Below are 26,034 nucleotides of genomic sequence, written 5' to 3' on the forward strand. Positions count from 1 at the left end.
TAAATAATACTCTGTGTCTTTTAGATTTTTAGACAACTACATTTTAGGAAGTTTTTTTCTTGGTGATTCTGTAAGGTAAAATGTGTTCTCATGTGATCTGTGAGCAGGCACAGGGAGCTCATTTTATTCATGAGTTGACTGTTCACAGAGAGACTTGTCACAATTTCTTTTTACCTTTATGCCTTATGACCAATGGGGACTCCCAAGGGCAACATTAATAACACAAGGAAGGCTCTGCTTGGGTGATATTACTTTAAAAATTTAATCATATTTTAAGCAGTTGACATATGCACAAGATTAAAAATCATAAGGCATGTAAGTGTTTGCATTGTAAAATCCCCCTCCTACTCCAGTCTTCTTGGCCCTCTGCCCCTTTGCCTCTAGTCACCCTGGGTTTCAGTTGTTTTTCACACAGTGACTTGAAGATAGAATTACTTCTGTTACATGTAAAGATAAATCAAATCTGCAGTTCTCAGTAACTCCCTTCCCTTACTGTTCTTCCCGCCTTTTCTCCCAGATAAGATAAATTATACTAAACAATTTCAGTTCCTACCTATGAATATACCCTTATCTACTTTTCCTCTCTGAGATCTGCGCAGGCATCAGTGAGATCTTTTCTAAATACGTCTCTGACTATGACACTCTACCAAGCTTTAAAACCCTCAGCAGCATCCATTTAGCTCTAAAGTTAAAGGCCAAAGACCTTGGCTGCCCTTGAGTTCTGTCTGCTCTGATCACTCCAGTTTCATCTAACTAAACACACCCTGCTTCCTTTGGCACCAGGTTCTTTGTATTTGTTTTTCTCTGCCTGGAGCACTCTCTCTTTTCTCCTCATTTTACCTCTGCAGGAAATGTCACTTTTCTAGACAGGATCAGCTCCTCTGTTAAAGATTCTCACAACCCTGGGGTCCTCCTATTCATGTCATCATCTTGGTTTACAATTTCTTGATGGCATTTGATTAATTTGTATCTTCCTAATGGGAGTAAAATTCATGTATAAGCAAGGTCCAATCTGATTTATTCATGATTTCTTCAGTGCCCTGACAGTTACTTGTGCATGTCAGGTGCCCAACAAATAATTACTAAATATTAAATTTTTTTTTGTTGTTGTGGTATAGCTACACATCTGCAGAAATCCTAATATTCAGGGTTGGTCTCACTCAAAACGTATGGTGGGATGATGAACAAAGTTCAGAGTCTGTCATACTGGAACAAATGGGAGTTGAAGAGAAAGGCCTAGAAAAATGAGATGTTTTCATAATACTTGCAGAATATAAGTATAATATTTTCTTTGTTTGTTCCTGGTACTCTGAGTGATGGCACAGGCCATGATACTCATTTAGTTTTGCACTGAAACTAAGAAGCCTTCTAAGCTTTGATTTATGTTGTGGAAACAGAATAGAGTAAGGATTAAATAATTTACCTAAGAGGTCACATAATTATTAGTATACCTATTGTGTGACTTTTGGACTGGAGCACTCCCTTATTATGCTAATTGACTGTCATGAAATAAAATTCAAACTAAATAGACAGTTAAAAAGGAAAAATAAGTTGTAAGAAATAATGTATACAGGCAGATCTCTTTCTTTTGAAGTTAAAAAAAATGGGAAAAATCACAAATGAAAACAGCAATAGATTTGATTCCTTGAATTTCTTTAAGAAAACATGAACAAAATTCACAGACAAACAAACCAGATTTGAGAAATTACAACATTTACATCAAATGGTTTATATTATTGCTGCACATGTTGCTCACAGAAGTATAACAAACATAAGACAAGAACAACAAAATCCCAGCATGGATGTACATTTATATATTTACATACACCCACGTATACATGAAATTCTTTTCCTTTCCCAAGGCAAAAAATATGCAAGTGGAATTAATGGTGAAATAATCAGTAAATATTTTATAAAAAGACAACATACTGGTGGAATTTTTATATTTGTTCATAGGTGGATAAGGTGGTTTAGCAGGAGGAATCAAGAATATGAAGCGCTAACGTATCTCTTAAGCAAATAATGTAACATTTAGAAATTTATTCTAAAGAAATAAATAGAATGCCAAATAAAACTTTATACCTGATAATCATCACATTTGCAAAAATTGGAAAGAGCCCAGCATTCAAAGAATGGTTAAGCAAACTGTGGTGCGCCCATGTGGTTGTCATTAGGCCTGTTCTCTAGCATTTCACTTCTATCTCTGGCATATGGTAGAATTGCACTTTCTTATTCCACACAGTTAGCTGTAGAGAGGTGATTTGACTGGACCAAAGAAGTAGAGCAGGAGCTATGTCTCATTGTTGAGCTGCAGTGTAGAAGAGCTCTGGGCCGTTGTTTGCATTTCTCTCCTCTTGGCCCAGCAACAATGACATACCTCATGCCCTAAGAGCATGGGCATGAGAGATGATTTGAGAAGAGCCCCTTAGCCTGAGAGGAGTATGCTGTCTTCTCCAGGTCAAATCTTTATGGTTTTAAGCAACATGGATGGAGCTAGCAGGGATCATTCTCAGTGAGATAAGATGGAAAGAAAAAGAAAAATATCAGATTGTTTCACTTAATGGAGGAATGTAGAGTATCCAAATAAGGGATCAGGGAAAAAAAGTAACTCTACTAAAGTAAAAATCAAAATCAACAGGCAACTATAAACCAGAGACACACTGCATGGGGGGAGAAGGGAGGAGGATCAAAATAGGGGTGGGAAGAGCACAAGGGACTATGGTGATGGTGCACAGGTGAATGGATGGTGGGAATTTCACAGGGACTATAACCGAGATGAAAATGCATACATTGTACAAAAATGAAAAATGATGTAAAAAATATATCTAAAAAAATCTTTGCTGCTTTGAAGTCACTGAAACTTTTAGGGTTCATGTCATTGCCTTGTAATTTAATATGTCCTGACCAATACAATTTATATAATTGCCATTAAAATTTACAGAGTTTTCTTAAAATCAAGTGACATGGATATTAAATTTTAGATAATGTGATTTCATGTTTTAAAAACAGACTGCAGAGAACTTCAATATATATCAATGAATATTCATCAAGTAGTATGGGTAAGGGCTGCATTTCATTTCAATATTTTTTATTATATTTTAATTTTTCTATAATGAGCATATATTCATCCTAAAATCAGAAGGACACACACACACACATCCTTATAGTTGACTTCCTATGACATGGGCATAAGTTCTCTAACTATAGAAGTAAAGAGGACAATATGGGTCCTCACTATATGGACAACCCACTGAGATGAAGCATCAGGACCACACTCAAATTAGGTCCAGAGTAGAAATTCCCCTTCCCAACAACTTTAGTTCTAGATATAACATTCACTTTCCTAGGGGCCAACTACTTTCCCTCTCTTCCTGAAGTTTTCCTTGGAGGTAAATATGCAAACTCTTGCTTCAGAAAAGATGCATTCTATAGAGTTGACTTGTGTGTGGTGACCAGGCTCTTCAGAAAAACTCAGCAGTTTTTCAATGCAGAGCTTTGTATAGAAGTTCCATAGTGCAGAACATGAAAGAAACAAAATGTGTTCTTTGCCTGGATAATATGGATAGTGAACTTGGCTACTGTATCCTTAAATTTCTAAAAGTGGGATTGCTGGTTGAGGATATGCAGTTTATATTCTAGTACATGTTACAAAGTTAAGTACTCCCCGGGTGGCGCAGTGGTTGAGCACTGGGTTGCAAAGCTGCCCGCAGCCTCTGCAACGCTGGTTTGATCCCCGGCCACCGGGCGAGGGTCCCACATGGCATGAAGACCTCTCCTGCCACCCACTGCTCCCCTCAGCAGTGTACTTCATCAGTCTGCCTGTTTAAATAATAAATCTTTAAAAAAAAAAATCTAGGTAGTTTTTCCTTAACAACCCTGATCGCTGGTTCAATTTTAATTTTTACCAATCTGATAGATCACAAACATTGCAACTTATTTTTGCTTGCAATTCATGTATTACTATTGAAGTCATCATCTTCCCTCATGGTATTTGCCATTTTTGGCATAGGGGGTGAATTGCTGATTTTTGTTTTTTCCATGTTTGTATTGATTGTTTTGTTACTGAGTTATTAGACTTTTTATCCTTATAAAAATTTCACCCACTTTGTTATTTATCTTCAAATTTATGACTTTTTAAAATTCAGGTTTTATTTTTGTGAATTTGTTTTAACAGTGGTGGTTATTTTTCATTAAATATATCATTGAATATATCTTTTGTTTCTTATTATGCTTAAAGGGAACTACTAGCCTAAGAGTATTTAAATTTTTGCTTATTTTTTTCCGTATACTCTTCTGGTTTCATTTTTTACTTTTAAATCTGATTAAACTCATGGTGGGATAAGATAAGAGATTTGGAACCAGCCTTAGTTTCCCTAATTAGTTTTTGAATAATCCATTTTCCCCCGTGATCCGAGAAGGCTTCCTTTGTGATATGCCAAGTTTTCATGTATACAAAATTTATTTCTAACATTCCATTTCAGTGGTTCTCTCCCAGGTGAGTTGATCATTTGTGGTTTTTTAATATAGATACCTTTATTCTATTACATTTACCTACCTATTCCTATCACACTGTTATATATTTACAATGTTTTTCTTAGATGTCCTCATACATTTTGTTAAGTATATTCCTATTTTTACATATATATATATATATATATATATATATATTTGGTGTTGCATGTTGGATATGTATCACCCTCCCTCCCTGTTTCTAGCTTTTTTTTATTGCTAACTAAAAAGTTACTTATTTTAGTTTGGTGATTTTGTGGCTGACATTCTTAATGAAAACTTACCATTCTTGTTATTCACTGGATTTTAAGGGTTTTATAGATACATCTATATACATACATGTGTATATTATATATCTTATGACATATATAATCAATATTTTTGTTGCCCCTTCCCCATATTTATATTTTTGTCTTTGACTAGTTTGGTGACTTGACTTTTCAAAATAATGCAAACTAATAATAGAGAAGTTGGGCATCTTTATTTTATTTATGGTTTTAGTGAAATGTTTCTGGTTTTACCTATGATCTGAAGAAAACAGAACATTCCATGTTAAAGAGTCACATACTCAAATTACAAAGACAGGAGTGAGAAAGTTAGATGTGAAATAGGTGTATGAAGCTGAAATTTTGTATTGGGGGTATCAACCTGAGTGAAGACATCGCCCTGGGGGCAGTGGGGCAGTTAGCTCTATGTGTTAGGTAATATAGGAGTGATGTGGAGAGCAGAACTGTGGGATCACAGGAGTTAGATTGCATCTTCAGCCTCAGATCTTCTGTTGAGATGGTGATATCTAACCACTAGAGTTTTCATGAGGATCAAATGAACCAATAAATGTCAGAGGCACTTAGCCCAATGCCTGGCACACAGTAAAAGTTGGATAAGTATTAAGTATTATTATTACTGCTAGCATAATAAATGATTATTGAAAGGGGGAATTTAAATGATAAAAGTAGTGCATGATAATTTCATCAGTTGCATATAAGATGAATAAGAGCAGGAAAGTAAATTAATGCATTAAAATACAAGGGATTCTCTGGGCACTCAGCATTCTGTTGGCATCACTGGTGATCCTTGCTCCTGAAGGATGGGTTTGCTGGGCCGGTTCCATAAGATTGTACAGCTAGTTGTATGAGCGCCATCATAGTAGAGCTGTGCTCTTCTCTTTCTCATAACCATATGTGGTTATTAATGTATTAGGATAGTTTATCTTGGTTTCTTTTTCACGTCTCAGTTTCTAATGTATATATTTAATAATTATAAAAGTGAGCACCCAGCTAGTTGCTTTCTTTAATATACATTATCTTCAGATCCTTAACTTTGTGATGATGCAATCATTCTGTTCACATTTGTATGTTTTTCTTTGTCTCAGGGAAGCTTTGAAATACTTGCTGATTTATGGAGAGTGAAAAGTGAACCAAACTTTCTCAGGACTTTTAGAAAAACCCAGACATGTAAAAACTAAAATCAAACAATATTTGAAATGATTTATACAATTTCAGCAATAACTTTTTTCCACTTAAGCCAAAGTCCAGTCTAAACAGTGCTTTCACAGTGCTCGGTCCTTTAAATGAAAGCAATGGAGGTCTATAAATCAGATGATAGTTTACATTTATTTCATAGCCACTTTTTCTAACTTGTTTTCCCTCTTAAAACTTAACATATCCTCCAAAAAGTTGAACCAGTCTTGTATTGAATGAAGAAATCCATAATACGTGGCCACAGCTTAGTTTTGAAAAGCACAATATTGAAAAGAGGTAGAATAATACTAGCTCCTGCTGAGCTGAGTTATTTGAAATTAGAGCATTTGGCTGTAAACTGGTTTGTCTCGATAGTGACTATGAAGTACAATCACTGTGATGGCATAATTTCAGGTTAGCCTATTGACACTGATCCTCAGAATCCACAAATACTTTAATTTGAATTATTCTTAATGACCGCTTATTTTGGAAGTCTAATTAATAGTTAAAATTCAAAAGTTGCAAAAATACTTCGTATGTATCCTTCGCCCAACTATCTCAATGATACATAACCATAGTTCATAGTCAAGTCCAGGAAACATTCGTATACTGCTATTGACTGAATAATCTGAATCAGTTTAACTTATTCTACTTACTTACTATGATTACTTCTCAAATTTATTGTTTTTTTATTTTCTAGAATGCTATATCTTAGAATGATTAGCTAAAACTGGTTCATAAATTTAATCTACAACTCCTTTTTGTTGTTGTTTATGTGATAACCAGATTCGTGAGCTCCATGAAGACAGGACCAATAGAAAGTGAGCCAGTAGAGATTTGCACATCTTTCTTGAGCCTAAACTCTGTTATGACATTAAGAAAAAAGCAAATATGTTAAAGTGCTAACGGTAAAGACACAGAGACATTTGCCTCTTAATACTTTACTGGCCTGATGGGTAAAATCCAGTATGTGCTATGAGGTAACTCATGTTTTGTTTTGTTTGTTTATTGATTTTATTGCAGTAATATTGATTTACAGCCCTATAAATTATTCAGGTGAATAGGTTCACAACTCCTCAGATGTTTACCTTCACACCACACCAAAGCACTCATATCCTGCCACCGAGTACCACTGATCCACTTTCCCCTTTGTTCCCACCCCCACACCCTGTCCCCAGTATCCTCAATTCTCCAGTCATATTTCTAGACTTTCTTTTAGTTTGGCTTTGTCAGTTCCTTTGTTTTGTTTCTCTGTGTTCCACATATAAGTAAAATCTTAAGCTTTTTCATCTGCTTTTATGTCCTTGGCTTCTCTCTCTACTTAGAGATTTTCTTATCTCGCCCTTTAACTCATTGACTTTCAAGCATTTTGAACTTTCCTCCTCACCTAGGGGGTACAGTGCACAATGGTTAAGCATACAAGCTGAAAAATCACCCATCCTTCCAAAATTCAGTGACCGCTCATGGCATGCTGGGGACTGCAGAAGGGGGCATCCAAGGGCACTGCCCTAATGGCCACATGGTTCACTGGGGAGATAGACACAAAAGAAAGGGTTTGGATGACTACAGTGTGGGAAGTGCCATGTGAATTTGGGCTTGGCAGTGACCAAGATTTGGTCATCACCAAATCTCATGACCTCCATAAGTCCTCATCTTTCACTGGTGACCACAATCACACCTACTTCAGAGTACTCTTGCCTGGGCCATATGAGAGAAAGTAAGGAAAAGGCTTGCATTGTGCTGGCCCCCAGGACATTGGTCTATCATCATAATTTGTTTGCAATGGGGAGAATACCATGTCCCTCTTTGCATGTTGTGCCTAACAGCTCTCTAAATATTCACAAAAAGACAATAAATTAGTATAATTGGTATAATTTAAATTGGTATAATTTAGACAGAGTCAACATCTGTAAGTCCATTTTTTTCTATAATTAGTTTCAATAATTAAATTATAAACTGTCAACAAATAGCAAAAATAATTTACTAACACAAAAACACATCTATATCTGAATTTCTGAAGTTACAAAACAAAATTAAAATCAGTTATTACTAACTTCTATGGATCATGGTACACAGGTAATACTGAAGAATGTATTATTCATAAGTAGATTATTCCCTTATAGTCATATTACTTTATCCCTTAACTTTGTGAAATCTGGTGTGTCTGTACCTTAACATCTCCATTTAATTGGCTCTAACGTATCAACCTTATAATTTTTGATGATATTTACTTCTTTTTTGAATAACTGCTGCTTTCAAAGCTTCTAATTTGCATGGTGAAAGACCCCTCCAGAGCACATTAAAAAGTATATCCTATTAACTTTCACTCATGTTGCCTAAGACATACAAAAGCTAGACATGCAATTAAGAAATATGTTTTACTAAGAGTTATGCTCCCAGTAAGATGAAATTTAGTTAATAAAAATGGCAAATAAACAAAAAACCCCTTTACTTCCTGGAATACATAACTGCCTTCCCTACCCTCTAAGTAATAGTTGTGAAGACATTACAGAAATCTCTTAAGTAAAGACATGTTCTAAAATATAGCCCAGAGTTGGTGATAGTATGTCACTGCAGGTCATGTAACTACCTGTATTTTGTAAAGAGTAACTGATAGAAATAAAAAAATGACTGATTCACTGAAAATATGAGGGTTGCCTGCTTTCTATCAACATGTCATTAATCCTCCTTGATTATCTCGCCTGAAGAATTTCCAAAATTCCAAAGCAACAGCTTTTAGCAGCTTTTTACCAAAAAGAAATTGCTATAGTTGTGGCTGAAAACATCTGGAAAACCTGACTAATGCCAAACAATACATAGTACTGCAATTCAAAAAAAATTTAGATAACAAGACTCAACTATTAGTTAAAATTTGTGATCTATAAAAATGCAGCACTTAAGATTATCATAACTCATCATGTAAAAGTTTTAACTGGCATTATTTTAAAATGTTAGAATGATAGAGATATATATTGGTTTCCTTTATCTCATAACTCCTAAGTTTGAAAGCTGAAGGTTTAATCTTCCAAAGGGTCAGCCATGATGATGGTGGTTTCTTTAAGGTTATAATGAGCTGATGGTTTTATATTACTTTCTTAAGATCTATAGGTTACTAATTTAAATCTTATTCCACATAACAATAACCAAGCACCCTTTTGAGGTATGGTGGTCTCTGACTTGAAAGGCAATTCAATCTCTTCCTTTATTAGAAGTGGAAGAGTCCAGTAATCACCCATCATGGCCTTTTCCTGTTCCAAGGCATTATAACAGAATGTGTTCTTTCATAAAAGATGTAGATAAAATTCATACATCATAAAATTCATCTCTTAAAGTGTACAGTTCAGTGATTTTGAGTATATCCACAAAGTTGTATAACCATCACTGGTACATAATTCTAGAACATTTTTATCATCCCCAAAAGAAACAGCTTGCCCATTAGCAATCTCTCCTCATTTCCATCTTTCTTCTAGTCCCTGACAATCACTAATCTACTTTCTGTCTCAACAGAGCAAAAAAAAATGGCCTTTCCAGTTTTCTCTAGGAGGTCTTTAAGGGCACCAAAAAAACTCATTTGAATGAAGCAATATTTTGAAAATATTAAGCAAGTGTGTTTTCATTCTCTGCCTTTGTAAATTATTTTCCTCTCAGCTCTTCTACTATGACAATTCCAGGTGTTAACCAAACAGGTAAATAGGGAGAAGAACAGGGGTGCTCTCTGTGATGGGGGCAACTGAGCCTGTGACCAAGGACTTCATTCTCACATCAGGGAGATCCATGGCCCCAGAGTCATGTAGATGAGGCTGAGGCAACAGGCAGGGAAACCAGGCCCTAACAATGCAAGGGGCATAGAGAAGGGGCTCACCAATACAACCCGTTGTGGGGAGAGCTAGGTGAGCAGGACACAGGGGACAAGCAGACCCTTACTGCCATGAGGGCAGATGCAGAGTGCCAAGGGAGAGCAGTAAAACTAAAGGAGGCAAGACCCCAACTCACCCTCCTGATTGTGCCCACTAAGTGAAGTGTACTGCCTTTTTTATTTTCAGAAAAAGCCTCCTCAGCATAGTACAGTTTGAACAGGAGCTGAAGAAAGCAGGGGAGGAAGCTGTACAAATATCTATGGGGAAAGAGTCAGGCAGAGAGCAAAGCAAGGATACAGACTTGCAGAAGCTTACCTATTATGTTTTCTGACTGGTGGGACTGGAGCAGGTGAGGAGAGTGATAGGAGGTGAAATCTGAGAGGTCAGAGTTCCATGAAGAAATCCTAGGATTCTTCTTGCCTGTTCAGTGCAAGATGTTGATAAGCCCCATTTGATAGCAAATTGTTCGATTTGTCCTCCCCCTTTTTGTACTGCAACTTTATCTTAGAGTAATAGGAATTCTGTTGCCTGTTCCAAGATAAATTAGAGGTACTGGCTATCAATCTCTCTGCTACTCCCCTGGAATGAAGTTAAGAATTGATAGAGCCTCTGCCCACACAGCTGGATCATATTCCTTCTTCACCCATCTGCTTTCTTCAGCCATCTACATGGAATTTTTGGATTATGCACTGGCTCTTGGATTTTTTTTTCACCATTGAGAAAAGAAAGTTCTACATTAGTTTTTCTTAATGTGTGAGCAGAAAATATGATCATCCTCAAGGAAATCAGTTCTTTTCCATGTTTACTTTCATTGTTTTTCTCTTATTATGTACAGACACTACCTCCTTTGTTGAACTGTTCATGATCATCCTGAAGATAGACGCATTATTACTCCTTTCCTAACCCCCTTTCTTTATTGAGGTATAATTGACATAAATTTATAAGATACTTAAATATATATTGTGATAATTTGATATATATATACAATGTAAGAGGATTCTCACCCTTATCTGATCACATTAGGTAAATCATTTATCACCTCCCATATTTACCTTTGTTTTGTTTTTGGTGTGAACTTTGAAGTTCTCATTTCAGCAAATTTCATTTTTTTAGTAAATAGTGTTATTGACTATAGATTCGCAGATCTTATTCACCTTATAACAAAGTGTATACCCTTTTACCAATCTCCTCCTTTTCCTCTACCCAGTCACCCCTAATCACTTTTCTACTCCATTTTACTTTTTAGGTTCTACAAATTCTATAAATGATTCTATAAAGCTGTTGTACTGTATTTGTCTTTCTTGTCTGCCTTATTTCATGTAGCATAAGGCCCCCTGGGTTCATTCATTTTGTTGCAAATGACACATTTACTTATTTTTTATTGCTGAGTAATAGTCCATTGAATATAGTCACTAGCTGTATAAGAAGATTTCGATCAACAACTGACCACAAAAAATGGCGATCCCTACATATAACCTAGGCTATATCATTTAGGTTTGTGTGAAAATGACTCTGTGACTTTGACACAGTAATGAAATTGTCTAGTCATACATTTATAAGAGTCCTTCCATATCATTAGGTGACTGGTAACTGTATATACAACATATTTAGCCATTCTTCTTCTGATGAACACTTAGATTATTTCCATTATTGACTGTTGTAAATGATGCTGTGGTGAACATGATGGTGCTCTATCTCTTCAAGATAGTGTTTTGTTTACTTCAGGCAAAAACCCAGAAGTGAAATTAATGGGTCATATGGTCATTCTATTTTTAATATTTCAAGGAACCTCCATGATGTTTGCCATAGTGATTGTATCAAATTGCATTCCCACCAACATCTTTTTTTCCATATCCTTGCTAGCAGTTGTTGTCTCTTATCTTTTGATAATAGCCATCTAATAGATGTGAGGCGATAACTTGTGGTTTTGATTCACATTTCCCTGATGACTAGTAATGAGCACCTTTTCATATACCTGAGGGCCATCTACATGTCTCCTTTAGAATAATGTCTGTTCTCATCCACTGCCCAATTTAATCATACTGTTTGTGTTTTCCTGTTGATTTGTGAGGCCTTTATATATTTGGGGTAGTAATTCCTTATCACCTATATGTGATTTGCCTTTTCACCTGTGGTTTTCTTTGCTGTACAGTAGCTTTTTTAGTTTGATGTTGTTACATATGTATACTTTTGCTTTTGTTGCCTTTGCTTTTGGTGTCATGTTCAAAAAAAAATTGCCAAGATTGATACTAAGGAGTTTTTTTTCTCTTTTTTTTTTCTAGTTTTAGGGTTTCAGATCTTAAGATCAAATCTTTAATCCATTTTGAATTGATGTTTGTGTATGCTGTAGCTAGGGGTCCAGTTTCATTCTTTTACATGTGACTGTCTACTTTTCCCAGCCCCATTTATTGAAAAGACAATCAATTACCCTTTCCCCATGGTATATTCTTGACTCCTGTGTCATAAATTAATTAACCTTATGTGTGTGGGTTTATTTCTGGTCTTTCTAATCTGTTCTATTGATCTTTGTGTCTATTTTTTTTTCTGTCAATACCATGCTGTTTTGATTACTAAAGCCTTGTAATATAGCTTGAAATCAGGAAGCATGATGCCTTCAGTTTGTTCTTTCTCAATATTGCTTTAGCTTTTCAGGGTCTTCTGTTTCATACAAATTTTGGGATTATTTGTTCTATTTCTGTGAAGAGTACCTTTGGAATTTTGATAAAGATTGCACTGAATATGTAGATTGCTTTTAGGTAATATGGATATTTTAACAATATTTATTCTACCAATCCATAAGTACTGAATACCTTTTTATTTTTTTTTCTTCAATTTCTTTCACCAGTGTCTAGAGTTATCAGTGTATAAGTCTTTCACCTCCTTGGTTAAATTTTTTCCTGGGTATTTTATTCTATTTTTTTCAGCCTCATTGCTCTGGCTTGGATTTCTAGGATTATGGTTTTTACTTTTTAATATATTACCTGAGGGCTTGGCATATATGACCCTTATTAATATGAGGTATATGCCCATTCCCTGTATACTATCTTTGTTGACAGTTTTTATCATAAGAAGTATTTGAATTTTGTCATATGCCTTATTTGCATCTATTGAGAAGATCATGTGATTTTTATCCTTCATTTTGTTAATGTGGTATATCACATCTATTGGTTTGTGGATGTTGTACTCACCTTGCATTCCTGTAATGAGTTCCACTTGCTTATGATCTCTTTAATTCATTGTTGATTCCAGTTTAGTAATATTTTGTTGACTGTTTTTGCATCTATGTTCATCAGGGATTTTGGCCTGTACTTTTATTTTCTCATTATGTTCTTGTTTAGTGTTGGTATTCAGGTTAATACTGACCTTATAAAATGAGCTTGGAAGTATTTCCTTCTATTTTTATTTTTACCAGTGAAACCATCTGGTCTTAGGATTATCTTTGTTGGGGTTTTTTTGACTTCTAATTTGATCTCTTTAGTGGTAGTCTGTCTTCATGTTTTATATCTTGATAGACTGTACGTTTGTAAGAATTGCTCCATTTATTCTATGTTGTCCAGTTTATTGGCATATAATTGTTCATAGTGGCCTTTATGATCCTTTGTACTTCTGTGATATCAGTTTTAGCATCTCTTTCATTTCTAGTATTTGATTTCTCTCTTTCTTACTGTATCTTATTAAGAGCTTGTCTATTATCTTTTTAAAAAGTTTAGTTTTATTGACTGACATTAGACTTAGCTTTTTCTCTCACTATATTCTTAATGTTTTATATTTCATCTCTTATTTAATGTCTTTTATGCAATGTAGTTATTTATTACTATAAATTTCCCTTTAAGTACTGCTTTTGCTGCATCCCTTAATTTTTGAAATGTTGTGTTTCCATTTTCATTGATCTCAAGATTTTTAAGTACTTTTCCTTTGGATTTTTTTCCTTCAATCCTTTGGTTTTTGAGGGGCATGTTGTTTAATACCTACATATTTTGAAATTCTCCAGTTTTCCTCTTGTTATTGACTTCTAGTTTTGTAATGTGGTCAGAAAAAAATACTCATCATGATTTCAATCTTATTAAATTTATTAAGATTTATGGCAAACATATGATGCATCCTGGAGAATATTACATGCATACTTAAAAAGAATGTGTGTTCTTCCACTGTTAGATGGAATATTCTATATATGTCTGTCATGTTCATCTAGTCTAAAATGTTGGATGATCTTATCCATTGCTGGAAAAAACTATTTTTGTTTGCTTGTCTATTCACCCTTCTTATATGTTAGTTATTTGCTTAATGTACTTAGGGGTTCCAATGTGAGTGCATATATATTTATGATATATCTTCTTGATGAATTGACTTCTATCATTTGTAATGTACTTCTGTGTCTCGTTACTGTTTTTGGCTTAAAGTGTTTTGTCTGATATGAGTATAATACTGCTCTTCTCTTTTATTTTCCCTTTGCATAGAATATCTATTTCTATCTCTTTGTGTCATGATTTGTGCCCCTTAATTTGAAGTGAGACTTATGTAGGCAGCGTGTAAGTGGATGTTATTTTTTATCCATGCAGTCACTCTATGTTTTTTGATTGGATAACTCAATCCATTTACATTTAGTGTAGTTTTTTCCTCACATTTATGGAAATATTTACTATAGGAACATTCACAGAAAAAGAATAATTTGGGGATTGATTTATAATTTTCTCTGAATTCACAAGAGTTCATGGACTCTCTCCAGAGAAACCACTATCTCTTGGGAAAATTACTGTCTTGGTAACTATGTTCTAAAAGATTTATGGCATTTTTCTCTTAAGGAAAATCAGAAATCTTACTGTTTTTTATAGTTTTAGATTTTCCTTTTCAAAAAACACATTTCTTTGAAGTTAACCCTTTGACTTTTTAAGTATAGTGTCAAAATTTGGACAGGTTTCTAGAAGAGTCCTCCCTTCTTTGTCATCACTTTATCTTCTTGCTCCAAATTGGAAATCAACTAGGTTTACCAACTTGATTTCCAAGCAATGCCAGATTCTTACAGTTCTCTAGCATCACATCTGTGTACAGAGTTCTTTAAGAAGGGGCCAGCATTGCTCACGCTTCCTGGGTGAACTATATGGCTGCAATCTCAAATGTCACCAAGTTCTGTAATCAGCTTGTCAGGGAGCTATTAACCAAACCTTCTTCTTCTGAGGATCCTTTATAAAAGGCTAGTTACATGGAAGACTGAATGGAAGTAGGATACAGAACAATGGCTGTCATTCTCTGTATCAGGGAGTAAATTTCCTGAGCAACAGGGCTTTGGGAGAACCAGGGCACTCCTCTTCTTATTCCTAGTGTACTCAGAACAGGACTTTGGCCCGAGAAATAACTGGGTCAATGAGGACATGTGGGCCTTGGAACCAAACCAAACTTGAGCTCAAGAGATGCTTTTCTTCTAAAGTTCTCTCCCTCAAGTAGTTTTTGACTCATTTACTGTGAAGCCAGGAGTCACCACAGGTGCTCTACCCACATCTCCTCCCCTGGCATTGCCTCAAACCTAGAGTAATTATTGATAGGTGTGGACTTAACTATTGCCATTTTATTTACTTCTGGTTCTTTTAGTATCTTCCTTCTTTGGGCAAATGTCTTACACCATAGCTGCCTCACTGTATCCTGTTCTTAAAGGTGTCCCCCTTGCTTTCCTGTACTGTACCTGTACTTTGATCAGAAAAGATCTCATTTTCTGTGCAATTTCTTATACTTATCCATGGGTTCCTTTAAAATGAAAAGCAATCTTTTTCTCTTGAGATGTTACATACAAGGAGAAAACAGTATTATGCCGTTTTCACTGGGAAGAAAAAAGCCAACAAATCGCAGTTCAAGTTCTGTGCATGGTGCTTTTCAAATACTATCTCATTTAACTGGAAGACTATTATTGTTCCATAGTTTCTCTAATAAGCACATTTCCATCCGAGTCAGTTGCGTCTTTGTTCTGCTAAAGAATTAGCTTTTAATAGACATGCACTGGTATTTCTAGGTGTTTTGATTTGTTTCACAAAACTTTCTTTTTCAATATATGTTAATGGAATTTATAACTGAGGCTGATATACTAAAGAGTCACACTCTTAATTAATATTTTGTTTCTTTAGCTGTGATAAAATTGTTTTAAAATCAATTTTAGCTAAATACATTTATACCCATATAACTAGAAATGAAGAAATGATGTGATAGTTGAGAGTATAATGAAGAGAAATGATTAGTTCAGTCATCAAAATTTAATCATAAATTAAATTATAATAGGCCATTTCACACATGTTAATGAGTGTGTGCTTTTTCACTAGTCCCTCCTCTAGCATCAACATTTTAAAAAGATAGCAAATAACCACTTTGCTGCCTTTCCATTCTTAGTCCTGTCTCTGATTTGAACAGAAGGAATTCATGTAGTTAGAAAAGGTTTATTCAAATAAGAATTCTCGGAAGGTCTCCCCTTCCCTGAATTCTAGAGGAAGTGATAGCCAAGAGTTCCTACCACACTCTTTCACCTGCTCCATTTTTTATCTTTTATATAGGATCACTCAGAAGTTTTTATAGCCATGCCTTGGGTTAGATCTAACATCTCTAAAAAAGAAATACAGAGAAACTGCTCAGTTGAATTCTTGATTTTGAAATCAGATCCACACATTACACATGGAAGGAAGGGTGAAAACTTCTGTCCGTCTGACGGATGTCCTTCAAGAAGTTGAAAACCTCTATTTTATTTTTTTTTTTTATAAATTTTATTGTTATATTCCCCATACAATTGCAATCCCCCCATTCTGACCCCAATCCCTCCCCTCCCGCCCCCGCCCCCCTAAAAGTGTCTCTGGTTCATAGTTTTTTGTTGATTTTGATTTTCACTTTCTTATAGTTATTCATTTTCCTGGTCCCTTATTTAAGTTTTCTAGATTCCTGCTATGAGTGAGACCATCCGGTATTTTTCTTTTTCTTTTTGGCTTATTTCGCTGAGCATGATCCCTTCCAGCGCCATCCATGTTGCAGCAAATTGCATGTGTTTATCTTTTTTGAATGCTGAGTAATATTCCATGGTATATATGTACCACATCTTCTTGATCCAGTCATCTATTTTTGGGCATTTGGGTTGTTTCCAAAGCTTAGCTATTGTAAACAGTGCTGCTATAAACATAGGGGTGCAGGTGTTCTTTGGAATTGATGTTTCTGTGTCCTTTGGGTAAATACCTAGGAGTGGAATTGCTGGGTCATATGGAAGCTCTATGTTTAGTAGGTCCAGAAATCTCCACACAGCTTTCCACAGTGGTTGGACCAGTTTGCACTCCCACCAACAGTGCAGAAGAGTTCCTTTTTCTCCACACCCTCGCCAACATTTGTTGTTGCTAGTTTTTTTAATATGTGCCATTCTCACTGGTGTAAGATGGTATCTCATGGTAGTTTTGATTTGCATTTCCCTGATGACAAGTGATGTTGAACATTTTTTCATATGCCTGTTGGCCATTTGCATTTCCTCTTCAGAGAAGTTTCTTTTTAGCTCTTCTGCCCATTTTTTGACTGGATTATTTTCTTTGTTGTTGTTGAGTCTCATCAGCTCTTTGGAGATTTTTGTGATCAGTCCTTTATCATTAGTGTTGGGTGCAAAAATGTTCTCCCAGTTGGTGGGGTTTCTCTTTGTTTTTGTTATTGTCTCTTTTGCTGTGCAAAAGCTCTTTAATTTGATATAGTCCCAGCTGTTTATCTTTGCCTTCACTATCACTGCTTTGGGTGATGTGTCTGTAAAGATGTCTTTGATGTGCAAATCACGTAGTGTTTTGCCTATATTTCCTTCTATATATTTTATGGTTTCAGGTCTTATGTCTAGTTCTTTAATCCATTTTGAGTTGATTTTTGTGTATGGTGTGAGGTGAAAACCTCTATTTTAAAAGGAGAAGGATATCGTAGTTACAGTAGTTACAGTAAAATACTAGCTTTCATTTTTCTGATGAATAAGTGAAATGGTAACAAAGATTTAAAAGTAGGTTGAATTAGCAGAATTCAGCTCTCTGTGGTCAAACAGCAGTGGAAATGTAGATCATCATCAGCCATAAACTTACAAATTACCGATGAAAGGTATCAGGTAAGTATAATTTATTTAGCATGTGTTGAGCTATGGAAAAGGTATAGTACCAAACTGAAACCTGTAATTAAAGAACAAGACACAACATGGTGTGTGTTATACCAGAATGTCTGTATCCTGGTATACAGACTTCCAGATTGGTATAAGGCAGATGTTATGGTAGTTAAAAATAACAACTGTGCATTGCATAAATCCTGATGTCTCTTTCAACATTTCTGAAAAGTCTTATTTTTATTACTTTGTTTATATGAGTTGATAAAACTAAGGAACCTAGAAATTTCTTAGCTAAAGCCAAGTGCCACTGGTCAAGTGGGCCTGTTTTCAAAACAAAACAAAACTGTATTCATTTTAAATCTAACAAAATTTAACTCTGCTTGGTACTATAAAGGCGGCCTAAGTAGTTCTGGGAGATCACTAAAAAGGAAATATTTCAAAGACAGAGCCCCTTAACTGTATACTACTAACCTTGGAGCTTTTACCCCGAGAGAGGCTATGTCATCGATAGTATGAGAGCTAACTTTGTTGGATTATCTGTCATATTAAAACAGCAGGCCATATTCTGTTACACAAGATACTATTACATCCCAGTTACTTTATGTCAGAAAGATCACCATTAAGTTAAGTTTAAGCATTAAGTTTCCAGCATGATACAAAAAGTAACATAGATCTCTTTTGAAAATGACAGCATACAAAACTATATCATATGTAAATTCTGAAAGACCCCAACCCTTTCACTAAAAATTTAGTTTGACTCAAACTTTGTTATAATGGAATTTGACTGTGGAATTTTGCTTTTGATTTAACTACTACTTACAGGGTAGAAAGTCTGTCTCTACCTTCCCATGCCCTTCATTGCTACCTGACAACATTGTTGGCAGGAGGGTATATATGGTTATGTTCTTAGTCTCTCTTCCTCCTAGCCAGGGTGTGGTCACTGTTACTCTTCTAAGGCAACAGCCCGGTCCTTCTTCATTTTTTCATAGTGGTGATTAACTATAAAGGATCTAATTGTGATTACTGCACAGATCTAAGGTAACAGCCATGCCAACACACCCAGCACTGCACTCTGGTGAGACCCCTTGTGCCTCCTCCACCATTGGGGTCTCACCTTGACAGATGGCCTGATATGGTACAACACCAAGGAGAAGGGGCACATCCCTTCACTTCAAGGACCTTACTCACAAGACATCCACTTTAATTCCAACCATATCCTTTTTAATAACAGAGGAGAGTAGCTATTAAGGATTATTATTTATTAATGTCATGGTAGCCTCATGTTGTAAATTAGTTTGAGTGCCCTGGCACACGTTCCTTTACAAGTGCTTTGCTCAATCCAAGCAGAGATGTGTCTTAAAGTGTTGGGTACACTCATGAGAAACTAGCAGTGCGATTTCATCATTGAAGTCACCACAGAGATGCCTGCTCTCCTCTTCTTCCTCTTCTGGTCAGCAATGGTGACTGTGAAGACCCTGAACTACAAGGCTGGGTGACTTATGTCCAGGTGTCTTTGGTGTCAAAATTAGCACAGCCTGGGATCTGTAGGACTTACTGAGGGTCAACTTGGAGCCTAAGGGCACCATGAAGATGCTTGTTTCTGATACAGGAGGTATCAAGCCTGCTAACATGGGAATGTGCTGCCTCATGCAAATTGAGTTCCTAACAGGCTCTTTAATACACAAAGTGGCAACAACTCAGATATGTTTGCTAAAGAAGACACAGTAGCTCTGCATAGAGCAAAAAGGAGAAATAGAGGAAGGCTGACTCTTATCTGTTGTGGGGTAGCTCTAATTTCCTTTGACAACCTAAATCCTGACTGTTTGAGACATATAGGACTTGCCTATTAATATACATTGGGAGAAGAGATGTTCACCTACATTGAAAAATGTTCTAAGCCTTGCTGACATCGTTGGTTAAAGGGCCAAATAAGCACACACTCTAAGATGGAGTAAGAGATGGCTTGAGAGCTATTAAAACTTCTACTGATGTATGTTCCTGGCGCTGGTGCAGTGGAAGTAGCAATGAGAGAAGCCCCGTAAATCCAGTGTTAAGGTCAGGGCCCAACTTGGAGTTGAAGCATTTGCTGATGCATTGTCCATTATTACCAAGGTTCTTGCTTAGAACTCTGGTTTTGACCTTCAGGTGGAACACTCAGAATCAGGTCAACTTGTGGGTGTGAATATGAGCACAGGTGAGCTGATGGTGCAGCAGAAGCAGTCATATGGGATAACTATTGTGTAAAGAAAGAGCTTCTTCACTCCTGTGCTGTGATGCCACCAGCATGCTCCTGGTTGATAAGATCACATGGGCTGGAATGTCTTCTCTGAAAAGTTGAATTGACCCTCCCAGGTATTATCTGGATCATGAAGGTTCATCATAGTCTTCAGATGATCCCAATAGAGTGATTCCAAGAGTATAGCGGTGAAATTTTTGTCTAAGTTTCAAATGATTTTCAAAGGAATTTTCTTTCCCCCTATGACAAAAAGAAAACACTGGCACCTATTCAAATTCTGAAGTTCTGAAATTACAATTATAGTATTTTTCAGTTGCATTTAAGTGTACACTCATAAAGCAGGTCGTGTCTACTGAATGAATAGGGTATTTTGTTTAAGTGTCTGTGATATAAAAATACATGTCAGATAAACATTTTATCTTATTAAATATTCCTTGAAATATTAATGGCTTATTAATTTCTTCTAATAGATGTATTTTAATTTATTCAATAATTCCCAATTGTTAAGCAGTTACATTTGGCATTTTTTATTTACTTATGCATACAAAAACTGGGGTGTAGGCCAGAGGTATGGGGGTTGAAAGGGTTCACCAGCAACAGAGTGGGGAGCAGAACAGGCAGATATCTGAAAAACACTGTTAAGGGGAGCAGCAGGTGAGAACGGAGAGGTCTGCTGCGCCATGTGGGTTAGCTCCCTGGCTGGGGATTGAACTCAGGCCACAGTGACTGGTGATAGCATGATAGTGCTAAGACTTTAACCCCTGTGCCATCAGGGAGGCCCACATTTAACATTTTTATGCCAGTATAAATAACACTTAAGTAACTTAAGTTTTGAAAGCATTCCTATTTCCTTGGCCTACATTTCTGTGAGTAAAACTCATTGGATCAATTGGACTTTTCTTGCTTTTGAAGTAGCTTTGATGAAATGCTCCCCAGAAAAGTTCAATAGGGGGCAGAAATATACATAAACTAAAGGCAGTTGAATTGAAAGAACTGTAAGTATGATGTGGCAAAACAGAAACTGTGGCAGAGATAAAAAGCATAGCTGAAGGCATGGGGACTACGGGTTAGGTGAGGTCAGAGAATTCAGGTGAATCATGTTTCACCCTTCTGTATACTTCTGCTGCAGCATCCATCCAAGTCCTCCATTGTCACCTTTTGTGGCTCATATTACTGTTTCTTCTACATATTCCAATGCATTTGTTTCTATACAGTTGGTATTTTTTTGCAATCCTTAAAGGTCAAGTTAGATGTTGCTAAGCTTTGTAAGTTGCCTACAGTGTGTGAGCAATAAATGGTAAGTTGAAAAAATATATAAAATCACCATTGTGAATAGTACACTTGGAGAAGTGCTCAGAATTTACCATAATGCTGGCATAAAGGAGTCATGTATTTTTTAAAATATTTACTTCACAGTAAATTAGGTAGAATTTGCTTATCTGGTATAGAGATTATGATGAGAATTATAATTTAGACTTTATTTTCTAGGGAATTAAGACTTTTTAGAGTATGATTATTTTAATTTAAAAAAGTTAGACTTCAGTTTTTATTTTCAGAATTTAATGTCAGATAAAGTGCACTTTAAAAGTTGGTGTATTATGTCAGATTTGTTTTAGAAAAGTAAAACTTTTAAATTTATCGATTGGGGATAGTTTTTCTATATTCTAACTTTTGTTGTAGCAGTGTTGCCATTGATGTACTGTGGTTTGCATTTGAATAACCCACCTCCTAACTATCAGAATGTCAATGCTTTCAGCTTTTAGGTCCAGAGAAAGAACTTTGTTCATAGGCAAAGAATTTTCCACTGGAAGAATATTCTTCCATGGAAACTCATGTGGCCTTTCTTACAAGAACTACATCATGGTCCTCAGAAAAAATGAATGTGCTAAGAGCCAGGCCCAAAATCCCCTCTTCCAATACCAGTGGCCAGGCATTCAGGCAGGCCATAATAGATGTGAGAGACCAACCTGCTCTATTATCATCACTCCTGCCACCATGTCTGGGCTGTCCCACCACATTCCTATCACAGAAATGAATCCCAGCGGTGATGAACTTGGACCAAACAGTAAATGTTAGTTCCTTCAAATCCTCTTTTTGGCTCACAGCCCACCATCTTCTGGCTGTGTCCTCATATGGTCTCTGCTCTGTGCATGCACATCCTTGGTGTCTCTCCTTATCAGGACACCACTCCTATTGAATTACTACCCATCTAGCAGCCTCCTTGTAACTTAATCACCTTTTAAAGGCACTAACTCTATATACAGTTACATTCTGAAGTGCTAAGGGGCTTCATATAAATTTTGAGGGGATACATTTCCACCTATCGTAGTGTATAAAATGTAAAAGATATTAATGTCATAGGTGACATCCTCTTGGGTGATATTTGAATTGAAGCAGTGCAGACTTTATATGCTTTCATTGTGTTCACATGCATAATATCTGAATATGTGGAGCCATAATTATTTTCTTTGCTGTTTTTCTGTTTTGACAGGCCTGGCAGCTGCGATTTAGCCACCTTGTGGGTTATGGTGCCAAATATTACTCTTACTTGATGTCCAGGGCAGTAGCATCCATGGTTTGGAAAGAATGCTTTGTTCAGGATCCTTTTAACAGGTAATAGGATGGGGGGATCATTTATAAAATGTCCTCTTATACAATGTCAGTAGTCCCCCACCTCACTACATGGGAAGTCAGGTTCTGAGAACCTCAGTTGCAGAACACAGCCCAAAGCTTACAGGAAACTGAAGATGCATGAGACATTCTTGGCTTAGAGCCTAGGTTACTCTCAAGCCCTTCTCATGTGAGTCTCACTTCTCCTTCCAGAGACAGGATATGCCATGAGCGTTCACCTTGCTCTATCCCGAGTATAACATTAGTACTCCTACATCCTGGTGATCGTGTGGCACCTTTGTGTGAGGGCTCTATGCTTGTGCATAAAAAGGGCCCGAGTTGCTTTCTTTCCATATTTCTTCTCTTGTCAGTATTTGTTGCTCTCAGTGCTTCCTGCTGCCTCTGCCATGCTTCCTTATTTTCACCACAAGCAATTGAGGAGAACACTTTATTTCATCCCTCTTGCCCAACCAAGAACTTGGTACTGTTCTTCATTGGGAGCAGTACCATTGGAAACTTTCTCAGCATTAACATCTAGTTTGTTCCAGAATGTTCTTACTCTGCCTGCCTTTGGAACATTTTCTTCCAGTGGAAGATACTGGCAGTCTGAAGAAGTGAGTGCTGTTCCACTCACCATTCTTCCACAGCTCTCCTTCTCAGGGACTACTCACTGCCACTGACCATGTTGGGAGCTGCAGAACTCCTTCCTGACATTGCTTTCTATTGCCCTGCTTCTTAGGTGCCCTCCTAAGCAAACTTGCTCAACATTTCTATCATCAAGATAGTCAGTGGTTCAGGTAACACAAACTGCAGATTTCCCTGTGGAAGGCTGTACAAAAATGTGTGTGTTGTGACTCTCTGAGCATGTTTCATCAGCTTAGTTGGTGAATGTGGTGAGTTTTTCATGATTCCATGAGGAAATTTGGCAGTAAATTTCATTAGGGACATGCGATGCCCACCCCACACCCTCCTCGCCTTCGCACAGTGAAGAGGCCTTAGTGGTGGGAGACTGGGGAGGAGGGAATGGGGCCTGGGATAGGCAGCCCTATTTGGCAGGATCTCAGCAAAGATCCTATTATTCCCTGATGGCACATCTTTCAGATGCCCCTCACAGCCTCCCTTTTCAACAGCCTCCCTTCCCAGGGGAAGTCAAGTTCTATTTTTGTGATTCTTTAGAAGGAGCTCTATTTGAAAGCAAACCATTAATTATAACCTATCTGATAGTCATTAAACTATTTTATCTCCTCACCGAAAAACTAAATCTCCAGAGACTTCTCAGGCTGTCATGGCTGATGACTTTTGTCTTCACCTCCTTCATATGTTGTTAGATTAATGGCATTTTAGGTGTTCAGAATGCCTTAGAGTTTCCATATAGCATGTGATTTACATTCACAGCAGCCTTGGTGGAAGAGGCACTTTTTTATAAGAGGAAACTGAGGCTCAGAAGAGGATACCTGATTTGTTCAAGGCTTCACAAGTCACAAACTGGACCAAGATTATAATTTTGGTCTGTTAATTCCTAGTTCCTTCTCCCTGTCTCCTCCACATTCCCTTGTCCTTTCATATAATTTAATACAGGTTTGGATTTTTCTCAACAGTTAATAATCACACTCAGTCCAAAATCTTTTGAACCTGAATCTGATGTAATAGAATTTTTCAGTGTTTTACAACCTGGTGCCCACATGCTATTTATTTTAACTTCTGCCCTTTGCTCACTATAGACATTTGGTCTGCATTTCAGATTTTATTATCTTCAACAAATCTAAAGTTAAAATTGACTACAATAAATCAGTTTGGGGGATTACAATTCTTTTCTGGAGATTTCTATAAGGGAGGTAAAATATCATTCTGTTTAAAGGAACTGCACTTTACTAGAAAACCACATACTATTAAATACACATATTTCCAGGTATTTTTATCTTGTTTATGTGTGCATTCCTGCCTAGACACGCAGTTGCCATACTTTTATAGACATGTAAAAGTAAGCTAGTAAAAATGCTCACTGGACTAGAAAATTTCTAACCTTTGTCAAAAGATCTTTTTTAATTCTACTTCTGAAAAATCACCAGGGTGTAAGCCTATATCTTGAAGCCAGGCAGTGTAGACTTGAGGAAAGCTAAGTTCTGGAGCCTTTGAGGAGGAGGGGAGCTACTCTGGTTTGGAGGGGATGCAGAGTCTCAGGCCAGAGATTGAACCTCTCAGCTGCCCTGTCCCCCAGGAAAGCCCAGTCTCCATCCATGTTTCCTGCTTCATCGCATGCTTTGTCTCAGTGATCAATTCAGGATGAAGCCAAGATTAGAGTTTGATATCAGCATATTTTTGATACTGTAAAGTGATCAAAAAATCTAAATTGGATACTGTTCCCCCAAATTGTCCATATGTAAAGATGCTCCAGAAATAGAGGGATGAAAACATCATAATTTCTTTGTCATCATAGCGTGTAGCCTTTTGCATTAAAGAAATGCATTTTCCATAAAATACAAAAGAGTAGCACTGAATAGTTTGTCTCCAGGTGCCTTTGCTTTGGAGAATTTCTATATAAAAATTCCTCAAAATCTACCTTCATGTATTACAGACAGTTCCTTATAGAATCCAGCTGACAAAGAGTATCAGAAGATGGAAACGAGATGTTCCCCCCTTTGCCTTCACCACCACCTCCCTTGGTTCATTTCATTGGTTCTTTTGTATTTGAATGATCCTTGGCCAAGATCTCTTGTTATAATTGACCTTCTGCTGACTTTTTTCCTTCACTCTATTTCAGACTATTATTTTTCTCATTCTGTTAGGTGTCACAAATCACAAATTCTTTTATGAAAGTAAGAAACAACGTAAATAATTTTAAATGCCACTTTAAAACACAGTTGACTCTTGAACAACATGAGGGCTAGGGGCACCTCTGTGCAGTCCAGATCCGATTTGAAAACATAGCCTGCTATTGATTCGAAGCCTTGCTGATAACATACACATATTTTGTACATTGTATATATTGTATGCCATATTCTCACAAGTAAGCTAGTGAAAAGAAAGTTTGAATGAATGAATGAATGAATGAATGACTCAAAGGAAAGAAAATACACTTACAGTACTGTTCTGTATTTATGGATACCGTAAATATACATCATCTCTTTATGAGAAGTTCTAATAAGTAGTTCAAACCTGCGTCGTTTAAGGATTAATTGTAATCCTAAAAATGATAAATAGGTAATAATCTTTCACTTATTCTATAACAAATGAACTAAATCATTCTTTCTATGAAGAGTGATTGCTTGCTATGAAACA

At 36.5% G+C, this 26,034-nt stretch overlaps 1 protein-coding gene across 1 annotated transcript in view; it reads left to right on the forward strand.

Moving 5' to 3' along the window:
• The window catches only part of MIPEP (mitochondrial intermediate peptidase), a gene marked incomplete at both ends in the record, with an annotated part of 150,438 nt that overhangs the window by 92,593 nt on the left and 31,811 nt on the right, over positions 1-26,034 (forward strand). Inside the window, one exon of the mRNA XM_084235308.1 lies at positions 22,637-22,758. Within this exon, the coding sequence (XP_084091434.1) occupies positions 22,637-22,758 (122 nt within the window). The remainder of the gene's footprint in view (positions 1-22,636; positions 22,759-26,034) is intronic.

Source organism: Talpa europaea (assembly GCF_964194135.1).
Source record: "Talpa europaea genome assembly, chromosome: 6".
Taxonomy (NCBI): domain Eukaryota; kingdom Metazoa; phylum Chordata; class Mammalia; order Eulipotyphla; family Talpidae; genus Talpa; species Talpa europaea.